Here is a 20,293-nt window from a genome sequence, read left to right as displayed (position 1 = left end):
GTGTTCAGCACACACCCAGATATAAACATCTGACATATACTGCATTAATATTTTCACACCATTACAGACATTGTTGCTACTATATATTTCTTGCCTACATGTTATCAAGCATCTAGGACACTAGATGTTTCCAGGAGCTCAACATCTCCATCCAGCAGTTGGATGTGTTAAAATCACCCCCACCGCATGCCTGATAGCGGCCCAGGAATCCCAAAATGCCTGGTGCAAGTCTGACGTCAGCCTTAATGTGTTAAATTGACATTATTCCACATTATTTCAAGTCCTCTCCTCAAACGACACAAAGCTAAACCACTTATTCCCAGTGACCCACTTTCCACAGAAAATTGAGCCAAGGCACAGTCAGTTTATATTATGAATGTAGGTACCTGAACAGCTTTTGCAGATTCAGCCCTAAGTGTCCAAATGATGCTGGGAAGACATGACCACAACTTGGTCGGCTTGACAAGTACCCTCCAAGCTCCTCGGTAACAAGACCCCAGGTTTGTCAGGTGTGGCTGTGACCTTTGCAGGGCAGGAGCACAAACACACTGTGCTCCTTGATGTCTGACCTTTTGCTGCCACCCCTGTTCGTTCCTGACTAAAGAGACTGCTACGTGAGGAGAGGACAGAACGGACAGGCAGAAAAAGGCAAAGCTGCTTTCCTTCACCGTTCCCCCCATCTCCCTTGTAACTCCAGAAACCAGCATCCTCACCCCTTTTTCACCAACAGCAACACCACTTTGTGGGCATACACTGAAATCTGGACTGAGACAAGGATATGGGTCTGGAAAGTCAGTTCTTGATATATCTCACCGATTTTAGCCAAAAATTTCAAAGCAAAAAAACTTAGTATCCTCCTTTAAGTTTCTATTAACCTCTGCCATTATCCTGAGCCTCCCAGCCTCACTGAAAAGTTCAGGTAAATTCTCTTATGCCAACAATAAAGAAACAAAGATCATGTCAAAATTCCAGATGCTAAACAGCACTAGCCACTGATGCTGAGCAGACAGCTGGAATGCATGACCACCCAAATGTATAAAGGCAAGAGAGACTTCCTGGTCAGAACTAAGATAATTTTGACACAGAGAGAAGCTAAACATTCATCTAATTGTAACCCTTGTACAAAAAAATGCCCTATCAACTGAGCTCACTACTTCTCACCACTCTCCACTTGCTCAAACCCAGGACACTGTATCTGCTTGTCTCATCTCACCACCACTTTTCACTCAATTCTGCCTGAAAAAGCAACTCGACTGACTTTCCAAGCATTTTAAAACCAGTCAGACAAGAGCACTTTGGCTTGTAAGAATTAAATGGGGGAGAAGAAAGAAGCTGCAGACTTGCAGAGCCATCTCTCATCATGTTGTCATGGTCAGCATTATTTTTCCTTGCCATTCCAATCAGATAAGAGGACAGCACTGCCAACCATCTCAGCTTTATTACTTTTCTAAAGGCTTTTCTCTTACTTCATATAGAAATAGACTATTCATAGGGTTTTTTTGCATCTTGGAGATGATCAAGGAAGTAACTGAGATTCAATCTAATCTTCTTCTGGAAGACTTAAAAGCTTTAATACTATATTTGAATCCGCAAGTGCTTTGCAGTCTCAATGTTTTCTTTGCCTTTAACAGTCTTCAGTAAACTTCCTGACTCAATCACATTTGTGTACAGAAGGTTGTGACTCTCCTCCTTTACTGGGCTTTGTCCCTAAAATTACTTCTACTCTCAAAACGTTCAATATTCGGTGCACTTTCACAAGTTGATTAATGGTTCTCAACTTCAATTTTATGAACTAAGAGCTCTGTGACTTCTGGATTAAAAAAAAAAAAAAAAAAAAAAAAAAGGATTACTGGATAGCCACCAGGCTGCATAGCAAAATATTCAAATACCATCCACAGCTATGGTTGCAGAAGTGTACTGGTATGTTGTCAATGCATAAAGAGATGATATGGTAAACTCTGCTCCTCTCTGGCACATCACTTCATAGCTACATCTATCCCTATCAGCTCTGCAGGGGAAGATCTGTTAAACCTCTCGCCCCTCCAACACACACTTCCCTCCTGATACGCAAGTGATACATCAGAGGTAGAGAATGGAGCAAATTAGCTGACGGACCCCTCCAGCACACTGCCTTTTTTTGCTCACATACTGCAGTCTTAAGAGTAATTTTGACCTAGTTCTTGACACAGAAGTTTTGGGAGAGAAAAAATCCCTCCCATCAGTTTTAAGGATGGATATGCAACCGAGTTTGGCATAATCCTACCAGACTGTGCCTAAATTAGGTTGCTTGCTGAACATCTTTGCTCTGATAGGAAGAAGAAAATGCATCATCTCATACAGCTCTTTGCTGATGTCATGCACTTTAAGATCCTAGGTGGAAACAGCATTACCAACAAAAAATTTGTTTTAAACAATGGCATTGCTATTTATTTCCCCCTTTTAAAATACGTAGAAAGTGAGGGATGCATTTTATAGAAGGGAGGGGTGGGGAGTCTCAAAAAAAATTCAGCTAATGGGAACCAACTGGAATTACTGCATTTTAACCAAGCTCCTGACAGAAAGGCTAAGTGCTTAAAATACAGTAATCCTTTCTTTACCTTAAGACCAGGAATGAAATTATGCCTTTAGTGGTATTTCTCCCCTAAATTATGTGACTAAAAAAAGGAATTTGGCAACTAAGAAAATCAACTTTCTTTCTTATTAACCTTCTGCTTATCAGCCACAGCATATGTGAACAAATCCAATTAGGGAAACATCACGATGGTTAGAAAGCAGCCTTCTACACAGGGACCTTACTGCTTCACAGTGCCTTCAGCATCCAAGCCAGCAGTCTTAACTCACTGAAGAATGATGCAGGCAGTTGCACGTATATATGCATATAGAATATAGTGCATATATACACACACATGTATGTCTAAATATTTGTGCATGTGTGTGTGTGTGTGTGTGTATAAAAACATATGTATCGGTGAGCATTCAGGACTTTTTTTCTAAGGCAGGAGTTAAATGCAGCCACCTAAAAGACTAAGAGCCACACAAAGTCTCTTTCAGCATTCAACCCTGCAACCTCCCCCCAAACCTTGGTCTCTCACCATTAGTTTCAACTAATTTGCCAAACTGTGCCTTTCCAACTACTCTAGCCAATAAATCCCCAACAGATCAGTGTCACAAATGACTGTAGGCATAAAACAGTTTTCACTGTAACACTCTTGCAGCAATATGGAAAGGACAGGAGGATCACTGTCCAGATGGAAAAGCCAGGCAAGAAACCTGTTCCCTGATGCAAAGCAAACAAAAATGTTTCCCTAATTTTCATTCTCCGAGGAGAGCAGTGCGACTCAAAGAATAATTCTTGCCCATCAGACAGACAAAAATCAAAAGACAGGGGAAAGAGCCAAGCTGCTAGATGCAGCCAGCTCTGTGAAAACAGGGTTACTTGAAGGGCCACAGTCCTTTAACTACTGCCGTGAGAAAGTTTTTCTGCCAAATACCATATTCAGCCCATGGCTCTTTGAGAGTAAATGTAAAGCGTGCCAGGTACTGCTGTAAAGAGGTCTTCAGGGTTCTCCCTCCCCTCTCTTTCTACAAGACAGCGAAATGAACCCTGACATATTCTGGGCATAAGATCCACAGACTAACAATAAGATTCCCTGAAATACAGACTGCCGAGATAGAGCATGAATCTCAAAGTCTTTTAAAGCTTATTCAGGGCTGACAAATAAAATGAATTAGGGACTACGATTCTCTGCATTAACCAAAGCAAGTTATCTACTTCTCTCTTCAGTCTTAAGGCTCCCCTGGCAATCAGTCTTTGCTGAAACTTTCAGGATCCAAAAGCCAATTTTTTCCCCTCTATTGCATCAGTTTAACCCCAGAACAATACTGTCACCATTTTTACCCTGTAATATCATCCACTCACTCTTCCTTCAACACCTTCTTCTCCAAAGCCATAAGGAACAGCGAGTGTATAGGACCCTGGCAACTGGAGACAGCTCTACCTTAACAGATCCAACAGTGCACAGCAGTTGTACATTACAATCTAGTTTGACAGTGTGCAACTACAAGAGATGAGGCTTGCTCCAGCAGCTTATCAGATCAGCCTTCAGGGAAAAGAAATGCCAGAGAAATCATGAAATGAAAGCTGTGTCCAGGTTTCAGCCAGCACGTACAGAGGCTGCAAATCCTCTGTACTCCTCTGCAGCAGCTACATGGAGATCCACCTCTGAGCCTCTAAACCAAGCCACAGGTTACTCATTTCCACTGCAGTCCCCAGCACTGTGTTAGCTGAGGTGCCGTCTTCTGAGCTGTCTCCTTTCATGTCACAGGGGAATGGCAAAAAAAGCCTGTCAGTAGTATGTTCCCCTCTATCTTTTTGTTGGTAGAAGATCCTGGCATTGAAACACAGGCTGTTTGAAGTGTGGTGCAACTCGCCTTCTGGAGTTGCAGTATAAAGCCAGGCACTCTGGATTTGCAGGATAGCTACAGTGAGCACAGTGCTGAAGACAGTGTCCTTCCCTCTTATCAGCGCTGCCTTCCAGCAGAAAAAGATGAACAAGAAGCTAAAAGCAGCACACAAGGTCAAAACTACCCCGGCTTCCCACTGATGGCTGGCAAATAAGTGACACGGCCAAGGAGGTGAAAAAGCTTTAACCATTACCCTCTCCAAGTGGGACAAGAAATTAAACTGCTTCCTTATCCTTAATGGGGCAAACGCTGCTTCTGAAACCTTGTGGACAGCATCCCTTGGAGATCCCTAGTGCTTGGGATGACACAAACAGCACTAAGAGCCACCACCTGTGAGATAACATTATCCTTCAACATCTGACCAAGCCTGGGATGAGGTTAGTATATAACATCCCTGAGCTGCCTGAACAGCCGTCTCTGCGCCTGCTAACCCTGCCAGCCAGATCCAGGGCACTGAGGGCAGGTGGGTTGCGAGTCATGTCTCCAGGACTTGTCTGCACAAAAGAAACACTGGAATTCACATGTCTGATCTGAAAGAGAGGATGGAAAGAAAGCAAAGAAGCTATGGTGGGCGATACGTGAGGCATTAGTAAAACCAGAGCTCACTCTGGAATTGGTAACGTCGAGATGTCTGCATCCGACACTGCACAGAAACCAAAACCTTAACGAGAAGGGGATGGAAATGCAAAGAAGCCAACGATGGAGAGAGAACTGAGGGTTCAACTTAATCGCAAGACTCTTTCTGCATTAACGTGTGCCATTCCCTACTGCTAACCCAGGGCACGACAGATTTTATGTTGGGAAGAGGACAGCAGGGAAACAACAGCATTTTGTCAGCTTTTCTGGACTGCCCAGACAGACTGCCAAGTGAAGCACTGACAACCTGAGAAGCTTTAACAGTAGCAGGAAAGAGTTTTGCATGGAAGAAAACAACCAACCAACCAAAACAGTTCATATTCCTTCACCTACACATTTCAGTCACATACGGTATCAAAGCTACATGGTAATTGCTAAATCTGAGCCTATACCCTCATGGACAAACCAGTGACTCGCCACAAGTCTAAGATTCACCTTTACATTAATATTTAATATCTGGCACCAGATGATCTTAATTTTTACCTAAACATGTTTTATCATATGTAGTCAAAATACAGACTTTGTATCTAAAATAATTTGACACTTGAACTAAAAATCCTGTATGAAAATTAACTTGGACAGTAATTGTTCTGCAGAATCAGAATATACTATGGATAGAAGTTATCCGTTATGGGAAGGTCATTTTTTTTTGCATTCAGCTTATTAAAGAAAGATTTTATACAGGTTATGGAAGAGTATCTGTTCTGCAGTTGTACCCATATGCTTTCCCGTTTCATCGGGGAAGATTTTACTAACAACTTAGTAAAATAAATTCCTACCATTCAGTAGAGAAGCTGCAAAGAAACAAAGAACTAGATAACTAGTGGTATTAAAAGTCTTATCCTTTGAGAATTGTTTCAACAACTACTTATTAAACTAATAAAAAATGCAGCTTTCAAATATATAGAATAGCTCTGAAGTTCCTGAAAATCCCAGTCCATGCCTGCAACATAAGGATCAAAATTCAGTAGAAAAATCCATTTTTAGTTCTTGGATAACCACTTTGTTTTTTTGATACTTCACACACAGAACGAACGCCCTTAAAATCTGTCCTCTTGTCCTGTTCTGACAAGACTTCACCCTATGTGAAGTACCCACTTAGATCACGATGCAGTGCTGTGTAACAGCCCCAAGTTTTTTAGATATTACTGTTTACTTATGTTAAGAGAAGGACAAGAATTACTTCTCAGAAGACCAAATCTTCCATTTAATACAGAGGGAACTAGCTCCCAGGTTCCCACCCCCACACTTTTTTTTTGCTGGAGCTGAATTACCAAACCTATTTTCTCACAGAAGTAGTCTTACAGCATGTAACCTGGCAATTAAAATCAGAGGCATAATTTGTCTAGACCTCCTTTATACAACTAAGAATTTTCTCTAGAGAGTGTACAAGTGAGGCTACAGCTACAGAAATGGCTTTATGCTCTGACAAGCTCATTAGTACAATCCCTGAATGGCTTCAGCATAAAATACAAAAAGGTGAAGTTTGTTCCTTCATAATGTATTAAATGGAGCTACCATCCTTAACGAAGGCTGTGGTGGCTTCAGAAAGCACGTGTTTTATTAAACTGCAGTATCATATGCCAAAACAGACTAGAGGCATAGCATGCAAGATTGTCCTACTTACATCTCAAATCACCAGGGTTCCAACTGGCCCTGAAAGCCACAAGCTGCCTTACAGGCTTGGACACGGACTTCTGGAAGCGTCAGCTGCACAGCAACTCCCTCCAGGAAAGTGGAAGTATAGAGCTTCATCATCATCTCACCATCATCATTCCTCTCAGCGAGGCAACTGCTCTCAAGGGCACACCCCCTCGTCTAAGTACACATTAAAGATTCCAGCACAGATTCCAAGCCTTAATTACAAGCCAGCCTCTGTGTTGCAGCAGGATAATTGGTGGACCCTGGAACCAAACACTTCCATGTTTGCTAATACACTAGAACGCAGTGCTAAGTTAACATGTCTAATTATTCCATTATAGAGGGAATAATTTTGCTACTGATACACAAGGTCAAGGGACATTTTAATAACAGACCCTTCAGTCCTTTTTATAACATACAAAGTAATTTATAGCCCTGTTTTAGCAACACAATTCTGCATACAAACTATTTGTGTGACTACTTATTTAAAATAAATGTGATTATATACACACACTTAAGCGTGTGCATGTGTTCGCCCTGTGGAGAGATCCAAGAATGAATGTCTTCTACATCTTGCACTACTGCATTTCCTCCTACCATGGGACGAGCTGCCAAATGCTTTAGCGGTCACGACTCCAACTGAGAAATTGCTAGATCAATGAAAAAGCAGTATTGCATTATGCACTGAGTCAGTAGGGATGTACAGCTCTAGCTCGCTATTCATGATCTGCTAGTAAGCATATTTGCTTACATAACTAATAAGCTCAAACAAAATTTCTTTCATGTAAACAGCAGATCAGTTCTGTGGTGTTTACTACTTTCACCAGTTCACTCTTTGCCAAGTGGTTTATCTTCATTAACACAAGTGCTAAAACTTCATCTATCAGGTCAGAATTTAAAGAGCTGCAGCTCATCTCACAACATAAAACCTAATTTTGTTGCAGTTGCATCAGCTCTAAAGACATTTCACTACTTTCCCCAATTCAAAAGCAACTCATCATCTACCAGAAATAAATAGCTTCATCTGTCCAAGAACATTTGCTCACACTTCCAGTGCCTTCCAACAGAGTGGGAACATCAGTTTATACTGTCTCACTGTACAGTAGAAGCATTTTAAGCCATCACATTCCTCCCTGACCGGTTTTTGTCCACTGTCTTTCACTGAATCGCTATCACAAACAGTCCTCAGACCTGTGTTTCCCAATTTTTTGCCTCATGTCTTAATCCCTTCAACCCAAACACCAAATCTGAATTATGAGGAATCCAGAAAGATATGATCCTGTACCCATAAAGCTTCTTCAATAATTCCTCTTTTCTGAGGGGAAAGATGTTCCAAATCTTTCAGAAGGTCAGGGATCCTTCTGAACCTCAGCCAACAATTCAACTCCAAGATGGCACTTGCTGCGTATGGACTACAAACATCCCTCTGACACCCTTTGCAAGGGCTTCCCAATGTCTAAGGAAGTCCTGTTTCCACAACAGGGCATTAACAGAAGTGGTCTCAGGGCGGGTTGTGGTCAACACCTTACTCACCTGTTTTACATTGTATCCTGCTTTTGCACTAGTTTCAATGAACATTACATTCAGCTCTTTGGCTTTTCTTTCTCCTTCCTCAATGGACACTTGTCTGGGGAAGATAACACAGAATTAGGGAGAAAAAAAAAAAAAAAACAAAAAAAAAAAACCACCAAACCAAACACACAACTCAAAAATTAAGATTTTAGTCTTCAACCCAAGGAAGTAACTGCTTCGTTACAGTTCTGAAAGAATTTAATGTTTTTTCCCCCCCGTATACAGTTGTAGACAGTGTCACCATTTCACTGTATTAGATGGACTTCTGTGGCACACCTGGCTCCCAAAGCAGAAGTCTGCCTTCCACTGAAACAGCTAAGTGGGCCGACTAGATTCCCTCAAATCCTTGTCCAGGAAGCTATGCTTTTATGTCCGAACAATAAGCAACCAATAGACCTTAATATCCAATAATTATCATCAACTTGCAGCCTACAAAACCGTTTTAACAAAGGAGCACATGTAATCATCTCTTATCAAATTAATTTTTTCCCATTTGCCACTGGCTTGGTGTCCCACTCATTAAGCAGTCTGCCACAGCTAAAACTGGGGAGAAATCTTGGTTCAAGAGCTGCCAATCAAAAATAAATGAGTTACCTGAGAGGCATATGTATGTGTGTGCAAACATTTCTTAACAGAAGGTTATAAACCTGAAGTAAGGCTCACAGGAGGAGAAGTTATTCTGAGGTAACGGGGATTTCAATCAAATCCAGAATACTATTATCTCGTACCTTTTGGGTTTGTTTTGTGACTCTTTACTCATTTGTGTTAATACCATAAACCCAGAATAAGCAGCAAATGCAGCAAAAGCTGAAGATGCACAGCTTTTATTAGAAGTATTTAAGTTTGCCAACTTATGAAAGCCCCTGAAGAGTTTTAAACGGGAGGATTACTTGCACCTAGCATTTATATCTGAGCAAATTTCTTATGTATGAGTATTTGTAACTATTTTAGTTCATTCATTCATTGATGCAGGTTGTAGCTTTAAAATTGATATTTCCCTAGTCACAGCCATCTCCAGCATAGTTAAAACAAGCTTGAGCATTTTGAAAAAAAAAAAAATTAAAAATACAAGTAATAAAAATAAAATAGTTGTCTAGGAGAAGATAGCAGCAGGTTAAGAAAAACATTTGAAAGATAAGTTATTCCTCCATACCTTTTATCTGCTAGATCTGTTTTATTTCCCACCAGCATAATGATGACATCACTGCCCCTTTCCGTTCTGACATCATCAATCCACTTTGTTGTTTGCTGGAACGAGTTTACATCTAACAGAGAACAGTGGAGAGGATTATCACTGCAGGTATTCTTCACAGATCACTGGCAAATACATCTGTAAATCTCAAATAAAGTTTTTTATTCACTGGAATTGGCATAATCAGGTGATGAAGAATCAGCAAATGAAACCCTAAGTCTCCCACGCTGGAGTATATGACAACTTTGGCATTAATTTCAAATGGGCAAGTACCTTATTACAGGTGAATTCAAAGCCAGAGAGTGAACTGAGTTGATGTCTAATTTGGTTTTGACAGCATCTAAAATGAGAAGTCTCATCACTGTGTTTTAGACCAGTTTCCTTTTTTTTAGTTCCACATAAAATATTCTATATAGAGAATGGGGATTAATGTGAAATTGTATTCTACACTGCTCATGACTTGTGCATCTTCACCAAGAGGTTCCTACAGTTTCATTGCTTCTCAAAAGTACTTAATATCAGGTACACATTCTGTACAGCTTAATCACTTTTTACTTGCTAGGTTCAGGATTTCTCTAGGAAATATCAGGATTATACAACATACTAGCAACTCCTGTACCATTGAACACTAAGTTCCAAATTATTTGCATAGAACCTGAAATACAAATTTAACCTATCCACAGACACTTTTTCTTAATGGTATGTCCTTAAAAGCTGCAAGATAAGAATTTTATGAAACTGTCCTGATCTAATGAGACAGTCTGTTGTTTCAAAAGTTGCATTCTGTAAGGAAAAAATGAGTTGTATAGAAGCTGCCACAGAGCTCAGCATTTGCCAGTTAGCTACACAAAGAGCATCTCAGTTGCTAAAGCAGTTTGAAGTACTTAATAAAAAAAAAAAAAAAGGGGGGGGGTGGCTCTGCAGCAGTTCTTGACAAGTATTGATTTTTTTTAATGGCTTCTACTGCATAGTAATATATTGTACGCTAGACAGTCAAGATTTGATCACTTGCCAGTGTCTTAATTCTTCTCTTTACTACCTGGTAGTATCAAATTTGCTAGGTCAGGAAAAAAATTTCTAGGTTCACAGCTAAACTGTAATTTTAGCTCAGATGAAAGTGCTATTTTTAACAACTGCAGCTTTTATAGGTAAAGCCTATATTCCTGCCGTAATCTTCTAGTATTTATAAATCAAAGGACGAGCAGTTTTGCATTTGTATAGAATTAGGCCATCGCTCTCAGTCAATTCCGGTTTAGAACTGGCAGTGTCTGGAGGTTTAGTTCTCCTAAAACAAAATTTCTGTTCTTTGTAAATACAAAAAGCTAGTAAGTTAGGGGTCTCTGGACTGAGAGGAGGGACAGAAGGAGAAGGGTTGAAAAAGCACTAACATTTTAGTTCACAAAAATGTACATACCTTAGTAAGAAATGAAAAAGCAATTGTTAAAGGATAAGGGCTTAGTGGCAATTCTTACATACTGCAAAATGTGGAAGTGACTGATTCAAATGAAAATGTGATGTTAATGCATCTTCCCCCCAGCCCATGCCCGGGGAGGGGGGGGGGGGGGGGGGGGGGCAGGGGAGGAGAGGGTAAATGGAGTGAAGCAAGCTACAGCTATCAGTGCAAAGTCTCTAATTTAAGAATTCAGATATCTATGAACATGATTCAGGTGTTTGAGACCAAAAGTCATAGGTGGTATTACAATCAAAAAGCAGATGAAAGAGGGTAAAGTGCAACAAGACCAGCCAGGACTCAAGGCTTCAGGATAGGAAAGGGTTACAAAATGATGTCATTTGTAAGACAGTTTATACATTACAACAGCAGCAATCAGGTGGCTAGCTTAAAATTTGATTACAGTAAAAGAAAACATCATTTTTTTTCATGCCAGAATGAAGAACAAGCAGATGACTGTGATAGGACATGCAAAGCTAGGCTAAAGGATGAAAGGGGCTGAGTATTAGAAATGCAGAATTCCCCCCACTCACTTGTGATATCATAAACAACAACTGCAACAGTGGAGTCACGAATGTAGCTAGGAATCAAGCTCCTGAACCGTTCTTGACCTGCTGTGTCCCATAATTGCAACCGTACCTAACAAAATCAGTCAAACAAGCAAGAAAAATAAGAAAAAGGTCAAACCCAGTGCAATATACCTACTTGTGATATCGTAAACTACTACAGCAGCAGCAGAGTCACGGATGTAACTGGGAATGAGGCTACGGAAACGTTCCTGACCCGCAGTATCCCACAGCTGCAACCTGATCTGTGGGTGGGAGAAAATTAAAAAAGCCAAACTGCCACTAAAAATAAAAGAGTAAATAAATTTTACTTTTCAAAAAAAAAAAAAAAAAGCTAAATAAAAATTATAAACTCATGCAGGAGATGACTGGGGACTGGGAGCAGCAGCATACTGTCTCCTTTACAGCAATCTCTCCCAAGCGTTAGTAGTAGCCAAACTGGTATATGTGCACCTATCTTGGCTTTCTGCTCTCTTTTCTTTTCAAAAAATGCTTCCCTTCCAAAAGGGGAGAAGTATAATTGATCAGCTTTCAAACTGAGAGGACCAACAAGAAAACTAAGGCAAATGTTCACCTGCAGTTCTGCCTACGCAAGCTTTTCATGCTCTGCTGCTATCCTTCCTCAGGACCTGCATATGTAACCTCCAGTGTCCTGGAGAATGGTTGCTGGTGGAGGAATCAGACCCCACACCGTACTTCTCAAGGAAGAGCCTTCAGCTGCTGTCAAAGCACTGGAAAAGCTACTAATGTGACTTTTTCAAGGAGGATAAAATGCTAATTATTACTCTGTATTTAAGCCTTAGCCACACTGCAAAGTGACATGCACACAGATGAAGCTGAAACGTCTCTTACCATCAAGGTTCTGAAAGAAAAGGCAAGATAAACTAAAAGCAACATGTATGGCAAGATGCACAAGGGCCAGCTTTGCTCTGGAGAGAACATCCCATCACTAAAGCACTTTCAAGGCAATCACATTTATTGTGGGTTTATACAAAACCATAAGCTTCTGCAGCACTGCACAATTCGCTTCTGCAAATAGCTCAATGGTTGAATTTCTTAATTAAGAATCTGAGCTCATTTTAAACCACAAGCTTGCTTCCACAGCGGAGTGATTTCATTTCAGGAACTAGAACTGCACCAAGCTAAGAAACAAGTATTACTATTGAAGGCAACTTTCTTTTTAAACGAGTAATATTATTGAGCTGGCTATTAACTGGCAGCATTTGGCAACTTAGGTTTTATCCTTCTGTCTTGTGACATCAACAATTGAAGGAGTTAAGCATGGTCCCCTTCTCCGAATTCCCATCATTATCCACCCCTCAAACTATTTGTATCATCTCTTTCTTCAAAGAGGATGACACTATAGCACCTTCTGCTGCTTGTAAAATGGCATTCATGAGCCCTCCACAGATGAAGCAAATGGTGATTTCCCTTTCCCCAAACAGAACAGAGCTGTCTCCACAGCACTTGTCAGTCTGGAAGCAGCTGAGAGATGAAGCTCAGCCTGTACTTCCAAGTGATATCAGAACTGCGAGCTGCACAATTACAACAGATGCTAATCCTCATTCCTACTGTACAGAGAGAATTGCAACAAAAATGTTACTCACTGTTCGATCCTCCAAATACATGGTTTTCGATAAGAAGTCAATGCCAATTGTTGCCTGTAAAAAAATGGAAAAAAAGAAAAAATACACAACAACATCTCAAATAAAACGTCAAAACAACTGTAGTGATTTTTCAGGGGAGCGAGCATTACTGCCACATCAGAATTGAGCACCTGTAGTGCATTTGAAAATATGGTGGCATTCTTACTTTCAAGATAAAGCTATACCTGTAGATAAGATTCAATAAGCAGTGTCCTTAATATCCATAATTAGAACAATATCTTAAAGCACAAAAAGTTGTTAACCTTAACTTCAGTTTATGTATGTTGACAGTTTAATGCATATGGGTATCAGGAAGGATTTTTATGCATATGACCTAAGTTAGCATCCATCAGCTGAACAAGGATATCTGGGCACACTGTATTCTGACTGTCAAATATCTTAATGTATCTTAACTTTAAGCCTTTTTCATTAAGGCTAAGGTGGACACCTTCACATCTGCTGCAACACATGAGTGTGTCTGCACACACGGCCCCGGTTACTAAAGCTCAGTCAATACTAGAGCTCGCTGCAGTGTAACTGCATCCAAGTTTCTAGACGCTAGTGGGAGCTTCACACAGAACATCCTTGAGTGTTTAAGAGAAAGAGCAAAGCACTACTAAGAGATGCTTTTTAAATACACCATCTTCACCCCATTTTTCGAGGGTGAATCCAAACTCTAGGAGTTTGTTTGCAGCAGGGATATGACTGAGCTGACCTGTTGGGGCTATAAGGGTGCCCCGGCTTCAGCAGGACGCTGAGCACCTCAAGCAGCTGCACCATTCAGCAACACCTAGAGCCCAGAAAACATTCCAAACAAATTGATTTAAAAAGAAAGAAATCCCAACAGATAAGAGGTAAGTCTCTCAGCTAGGGCAAAGAGGCCTGATACAACCTCTTCTCTGCTCTCCCACACTGAAGCAGGTATTTCTAAAGAAGAGTCGATTTGACTGTATATGCTCCATATTGTTAGACTGCTATTATGCCCTCACTATATATCCCCATAATTAATTCCTTATAGTCTGCCAGATATTTAATGTGGTAGGAATAAAGAATAGAGCCAGCCAGCCTGCTTGCGAGAAATACAGGGAAAAAAAACAAAAACAAAAACAAAACAAACAAACAAAAAAACCCCAACAAACAAACAAAAAAACAGCTGCAAATGAATTAAAAAAGCAGAACTGAACAAACCAAATGGAATTTCCATTTGCAACTAAATGTAACACATCAGAAAACAAACCTTCCTGGCTGAATCAGGACAGCAGATTTGGAGTACCAGAGATGCACAGGGGAAAAATAAACAGTTGTGGATCCCAAGATGGCTACCCAGTGATTTTTCACCTGTCAAGAACTGTGACATTACCAGTTCAGAGAGATGATACTGAAACTGTAAGATGCACAGGAGAAGCCTCAAAATACTAATGCAATGAGATGCTTCTCTTCTGCTGTTGATTTCCACTGTTAAGATGCTTCTACTTTCACTTGTACATATTTGATTTTGCTTTACAGAAGACAAGCTACAAAACCGCTAAGATCTTACACCATATATACACGTCAGGATCCTGTTCTGACTGACAAACTGCTGGAGACTCAGATTTTCTCTGCTCTCAGTAGGAGCTGGAACATCAGCTGCAAAGCCCAAAACCTGCCTCAGCCTGTACTTCGTGCCATCCCTCCCACGCAGCTGTACGGCAGCAAGAGCTCTGAAGCTCACTTGCTGCCCTAGGAAGTCTCTGCGTGCCTGGCAGAAATACGTTGGGTCAGTGAGATTCCTGCACTCGGATGATCACGGCATGGGACATGCAACAGAAAACTCAAGCACAAAGCTTTAGGTCTGGGTGATGAAAATATTTGTGCTAATCACATTGAGAAGAACGTATGGCAGTTACTTGCAAGCTGTGAAATGGCTCTTGACCTAAGCCCTCACAATCTTTAAGAATTACACAGAATAACTCACAGCCAAATGTATTTATCTACCTGTACGTTCTGGCCATATCACAATACAGAGAAGCAGCAGATGTCAAGGAGCAAATCCAAGCATTCTATACGTCCCAGACTTTTAGTAAAACAGATAACCTACAAAGCGGCATTTTGCCACAGTTCTGACAGAAGGAGCAAAAAAGCTTGGGGGATCTTTACAGAGCAGCTATAAAGAAGAGCTGTGCAGTGTATGAGTAGAGAAAAAGTCTGCTTACTGATGGGGAAAAAACACATGGACATGAAACTAAGCTAATTACTGTAATTAAGGTGGAGGCAGGTTTAACCCGCTTGTGAAATGCTGTGCACCACATTGAACAAGCAGGAGCCAAGCATGCTCTGAACATGATGCGAGGTACTGTTAAGTCCCCATTGCAAGTCTGAAGAGAAGCAGAACAAAAAAGCTGTAGAGAGCCACACTATGGCTGGGGCTGTGCATGAAAGCACTTTTTAATCCATCTGTCCTCACAACACTACTGTCTAATAAAGAACTGTTGCTACCCTATATAAAATAGGAACTCTACTTGCCAACGCAGAATTACCCAAGCCTATGCAAGGAAGCCTGAGGCAAAGCAAGAACCTGAATTATCTTTCAAGTCACAGGTCAGCATTTCAACTCACTGTCCTCCCTCTCCCTCCCTCCAAGAGGCTGAAGCTAAAGGGAAGCGTGGCCTGTAATCCTCTGCTTGTGTAACACACACAGAATCACCATGTTTGCCAAAGTTGGCCTTTCATTATACATCACGTACAGTGGCACAGAGCAAGGAAAATTCCTTCCCAGCATGTCCATGGAGATGAATCACTCCTGGTAAAATATACACCACCAATGGCACAATTTTATTTCAGGTGTTTGGGTTTCTTTGACACAGCACAGTGAGTTCTTGTTTGAATCACAAATGCCACTTTAATGAAAACAGCTTATTAATAAGCTATGGGGGCAACAGCTGAATTCCTCTTATCTAGCAGCAAGCAAAAGAAAACTAATGCACAGCACAGATTTTATTAAATAGCAGCTTTCTATTTTTACCAACTGAAGACAAAAAAACCTTGTTCAAATGATAGGTTGTGGCAGCTTTCACAAAATATGCATTCAAAATTTATCAGAAATGTCCAGAACAAGCAAATCATCCATCAACTAACCTACAGCTTTAGTTAACCACGTACACAGTTTGATATGATGAGATGCATCCGTGGGTCCTGAGGGAACAGGCAGGGAACACTATCCATCATATTTCATAAGTTGTGGCAGTCAGGTGAAGTTCCCGCTGACTGGAAAGGGGGGAAACATAACCCCCATTTTTAAAAAGGGAAAAAAAGGAAGATCCAGGGAACTACAGGCCAGTCAGTCTCACCACCATGCCCAGCAAGATCATGGAGTGGATCCTCCTGGAAACTATGTTAGGGCACATGGAAAATCAGGAGGTGATTGGTGACAGCCAACATGGCTTCACTAAGGGCAAATCGTGCCTGACAAATTTGGTGGCCTTCAACGACAGGGTTACAGTGTTGGTGGACAAGGGGAGAGCAACTGATGTCATCTACCTGGACTTGTGCAGAGCATTTGACACCGTCCTGCACAACATCCCTGTCTCTAAATTGGAGAGACAGGGATTTGATGGGTAGACCACTTGGTGGATGAGGAATTGGCTGGATGGTCACACTCAGAGTTGTGGTCAACGGCTCCATGTCCAAGTGGAGAGCGGTGACGAGTGCCGTTCCTCAGGGGTTGGGGTTGGGCCTGGCACTGTTTAACATCTTTGTTGGTGAGAGGGACAGTGGGATCGATGCACCCTCAGCGAGTTCACCGATGACACCGAGCTGTGCAGTGTGGTGACACGCTGAGGGCAGGGATGCCATCCCGAGTGACCTGGGCAGGCTGGAGAGGTGGGACCGTGTGAACCTCATGGAGTTCAACAAAGCCAAGGGCAAGGTCCTGCCCGTGGGTCGGGGAAATCCCCAGCACAAATCCAGGCTGGGCGAGGAGGGGATGCAGAGCAGCCCCAAGGAGAGGGAATTGGGGGGGTTGGTGGGGGGAAAACTGCCTGTGAGCCAGCACCATGTGCTCACAGCCCAGAACCCACCCGTGCCCTGGGCTGCAGCCAGAGCAGGGGGGGCAGCAGGGCCAGGGAGGGGATTCTCCCCCTCTGCTCCGCTCGGGGGAGACCCCCCTGCAGTGCTGGGGCCAGCTCGGGGGCCCCCAACAGCAGAAGGACACGGAGCTGCTCGAGCGGGGCCAGAGGAGGCCACGAAGATGCTGGGGGGGCTGGAGCAGCTCCCCTGGGAGGCCGGGCTGAGAGAGTTGGGGGGGTTCAGCCTGGAGAAGAGAAGGCTCCGGGGAGACCTTCGAGCAGCCTCCCAGGGCTTAAAGGGGGGACAGGAAAGGTGGGGAGGGACTCTTGATCAGGGGGTGGGGGTAGGACGAGGGGTGATGGCTTTAAACTAAGAGAGGGCAGATTTAGATGAGATCTAAGGCAGAAATTGTTCCCTGTGCGGGGGGTGAGGTGCTGGCCCAGGGTGCCCAGAGCAGCTGTGGCTGCCCCCTCCCTGGAAGGGTTCAAGGCCAGGTTGGACGGGGCTGGGAGCACCCTGGGCTGGGGGAAGGTGTCCCTCCCCAGGGCAGGGGGTGGCACTGGATGACTTTTAAGGTCCCTTCCAACCCAAACCATTCGATGATATTTATTATCATTCAAGTACTTGGCTTTGAGAGGTCTCTATATAATCTTGGGCATCGAGAAATTTACATTACGGTTTGACACTAACATGTGGTGTGATTTTGGCCAAATTGCTGGAGCTTTTATGACTCATTCTTTCTTCCAGCTATAGCAAAACAGAATGTATCAGCCTACCTCAGTCATGACTTCCATAAAATAGAGGTCTTTCGATGAATGACACTACATCAAATACATTAACACCCAAACTAGGCATTCATCAATGATAGCTAAATTGAAGCTATCTTGTAATCTCTTAAAATTTCATACTGTTTTAAGTCCCACTCATTCATTTTGCAATCATTTAGTATATTATGCCAGACCAGCTTCCCATGGAGCCAACTATATTATCATAAAGCACAGAGGGTCAAACCTCTTCAAGAAAGAACTAGGACGCAAGCTCCATAGAGAATAGGAGCAGACCTGAAAGAAAAATACTGTGGGAAAAAAAAAAAACAAAACAAAACAAAAAAACAGATTAAATAAAAGAACTGCATTCACATGTCCATGTAATTACAGTGGGTAGAATTTGAAAGGATGTTTGCTCCTTTGGGAGTAATGATGTGTACTCTAGCCCTCCTACACCATAGAAGCTTTACTTATCCCATAGATATGTGAGAACTTCCATCTCATTCTACCCAACTTGCCTGGCAGCAGCAATGAGGAATTACTGAAGAGGCAGGAAGGAAATCATTAAGGGGTAAAGAGATTTAAACGAGATACTTGGATAGACACTAAGTAACAGAAGAGTCACAGCATTTTTCTTATTTTTTTCCCATTACCTCCTCCTCCCACCCCCCTAAAAAAACCCTTCATGTTCATCAGGGAACAGATTTTTCTCAGCTTAGTGTATTCAGAGCGTCACCAACTGTAACCAAGTCATGAAACATGTTCTGCCTGGAGAAGACACACTTTATGAAACTAAAGTACTTTTATAGCTTGCCACCTTTTCAAGCTCATCCTAAATTCTGGGAGTGGGCCACAATGATTGCTCTCCCAGAATTTAGAAAAGTTAGCTTGCGTCTACTTGAACTGACTTGTCACCAAACACAAAGCAGTGAGGGGGCTGTAGGGAAACAGAAGAAAACCACTGCTTCAGCCCCAACCTTGCCAACACAGTCTTCTTTAAATAATAAATAAATAAGCAGTCACAGGATGGTGATATGCATAACAACCAGTTTTGTGCTCTTCGTTCCAGCAGACAGCACGTCCTAAAGCACATCCAGCCTTACAATCCACTGCTTTCTGCTCCACAAGTCCTTGTTCACCCCACTGTAGAACCTCTTGCAGCTCAGCTTGCTTCTTTTTTAAAAAGAGCCAGGTACCTGTTACATTTTCCCCACAGAGGCACTAGATGTGTGATGGTCTGGTAGTAAATGGTGAAAAAAAAACTGGTAGACTTAGCAACTGCAATTACTTGGGTATACCTAAGAAGCCTGATCTTTCAAACCACAGCTCTTCCTGCTGCAAGTAGCAGATAAGCTACTCAAGCAGAAGCCAACATTGAAATGCCATTCTGAGAGGTTATTAAAATACAAAGCCTAAAGATGTTACAGTTAAGAATATGGTCCGTGTACTAACTCTTATCCACTGCAATCAAGTGGATTCATCCTGAAATGGAAGACATAGCAACAGGGAGGCCTTACAGAAGACAATAATATGGATTAATTTACCTGGTAAGTGTTGTCAAAGCTGTCATACATGAACCTGGTGATCAAGGAAGTCTTCCCCACTAAAAGAAAAAAGAAAAACAATACAGATTCAAAGAATAATTTTGAGTACAAGTTTTAAGTGATTTTAAAATGGTTTCAGGAGGAGTTTTACCCTGCGCCCAACAGATCCACACTGCGCAATTAAACTTCCTACAAGCAGAAGAGCAGTTATTTGTCTTTACAATTACAAAGTCACTAGTAGGCACATTTTTTTCTGAAAAGGGTTGGCTCCTGTATCATTCCGAAGCATCAGTTTTATTCTTAAATATTTGTGATTTGAGATGAAAATTGAAATAATTGGATCATTCCAGTTTCTACCAAGTCATTCAGAAATTTTAGTTGGACTAAATGAGTAAATGTAATAGGTCTGACAAACCCTACAACAAATTAGTCTAAACAAGCCAGCTCTTCTCGCTCCTAAAACGAGGTAGCTATGTCGCTTTAAAATACATTGCGCTGCACATCTCCTCAATGTCACCCTCTCCATATTTGTCACACAAATGGCAGTCCCTGCTGTAGTAACATGGTAGCATAAGACAAGATTGAAGAGCATCATTGTTGAGAGGCTTGTTTACCATCTGCCCACGGTGCCTGCAGTCCTTATCACTCCATTAACTTCACCCTTCCTTTGACAACATATTCACTATACTTTTTTCATATAAGCAGGTTCATATGCTGTTAAAAGGGCCCTTATCCACCCCAGCCACAGCTGCAGCTCATGACAGATATATT

General features: G+C 41.9%; 1 protein-coding gene across 2 annotated transcripts in view; it reads right to left on the bottom strand.

Annotated features, from left to right (window-relative positions):
* RAB6A (RAB6A, member RAS oncogene family) overlaps nt 1-20,293 on the bottom strand; it is a 65,785-nt gene that overhangs the window by 7,145 nt on the left and 38,347 nt on the right. Inside the window, exons 2-6 of one of the 2 annotated variants that reach the window (XM_032991170.2) lie at nt 19,523-19,581; nt 13,129-13,182; nt 11,661-11,766; nt 9,467-9,578; nt 8,275-8,368 (exon numbers count right to left, since the gene is read on the bottom strand). In XM_032991170.2, the coding sequence (XP_032847061.1) occupies nt 8,275-8,368; nt 9,467-9,578; nt 11,661-11,766; nt 13,129-13,182; nt 19,523-19,581 (425 nt within the window). Of the gene's footprint in view, nt 1-8,274; nt 8,369-9,466; nt 9,579-11,488; nt 11,595-11,660; nt 11,767-13,128; nt 13,183-19,522; nt 19,582-20,293 lie in introns of both variants that reach the window. The other variant, XM_032991169.2, reaches the window with a different exon arrangement.

The sequence above is a fragment of the Tyto alba genome, unplaced genomic scaffold (assembly GCF_018691265.1).
Source record: "Tyto alba isolate M040663 unplaced genomic scaffold, T.alba_DEE_v4.0 Super-Scaffold_2, whole genome shotgun sequence".
NCBI lineage: Eukaryota > Metazoa > Chordata > Aves > Strigiformes > Tytonidae > Tyto > Tyto alba.
This window is presented reverse-complemented; position numbering and strand designations above follow the sequence as displayed.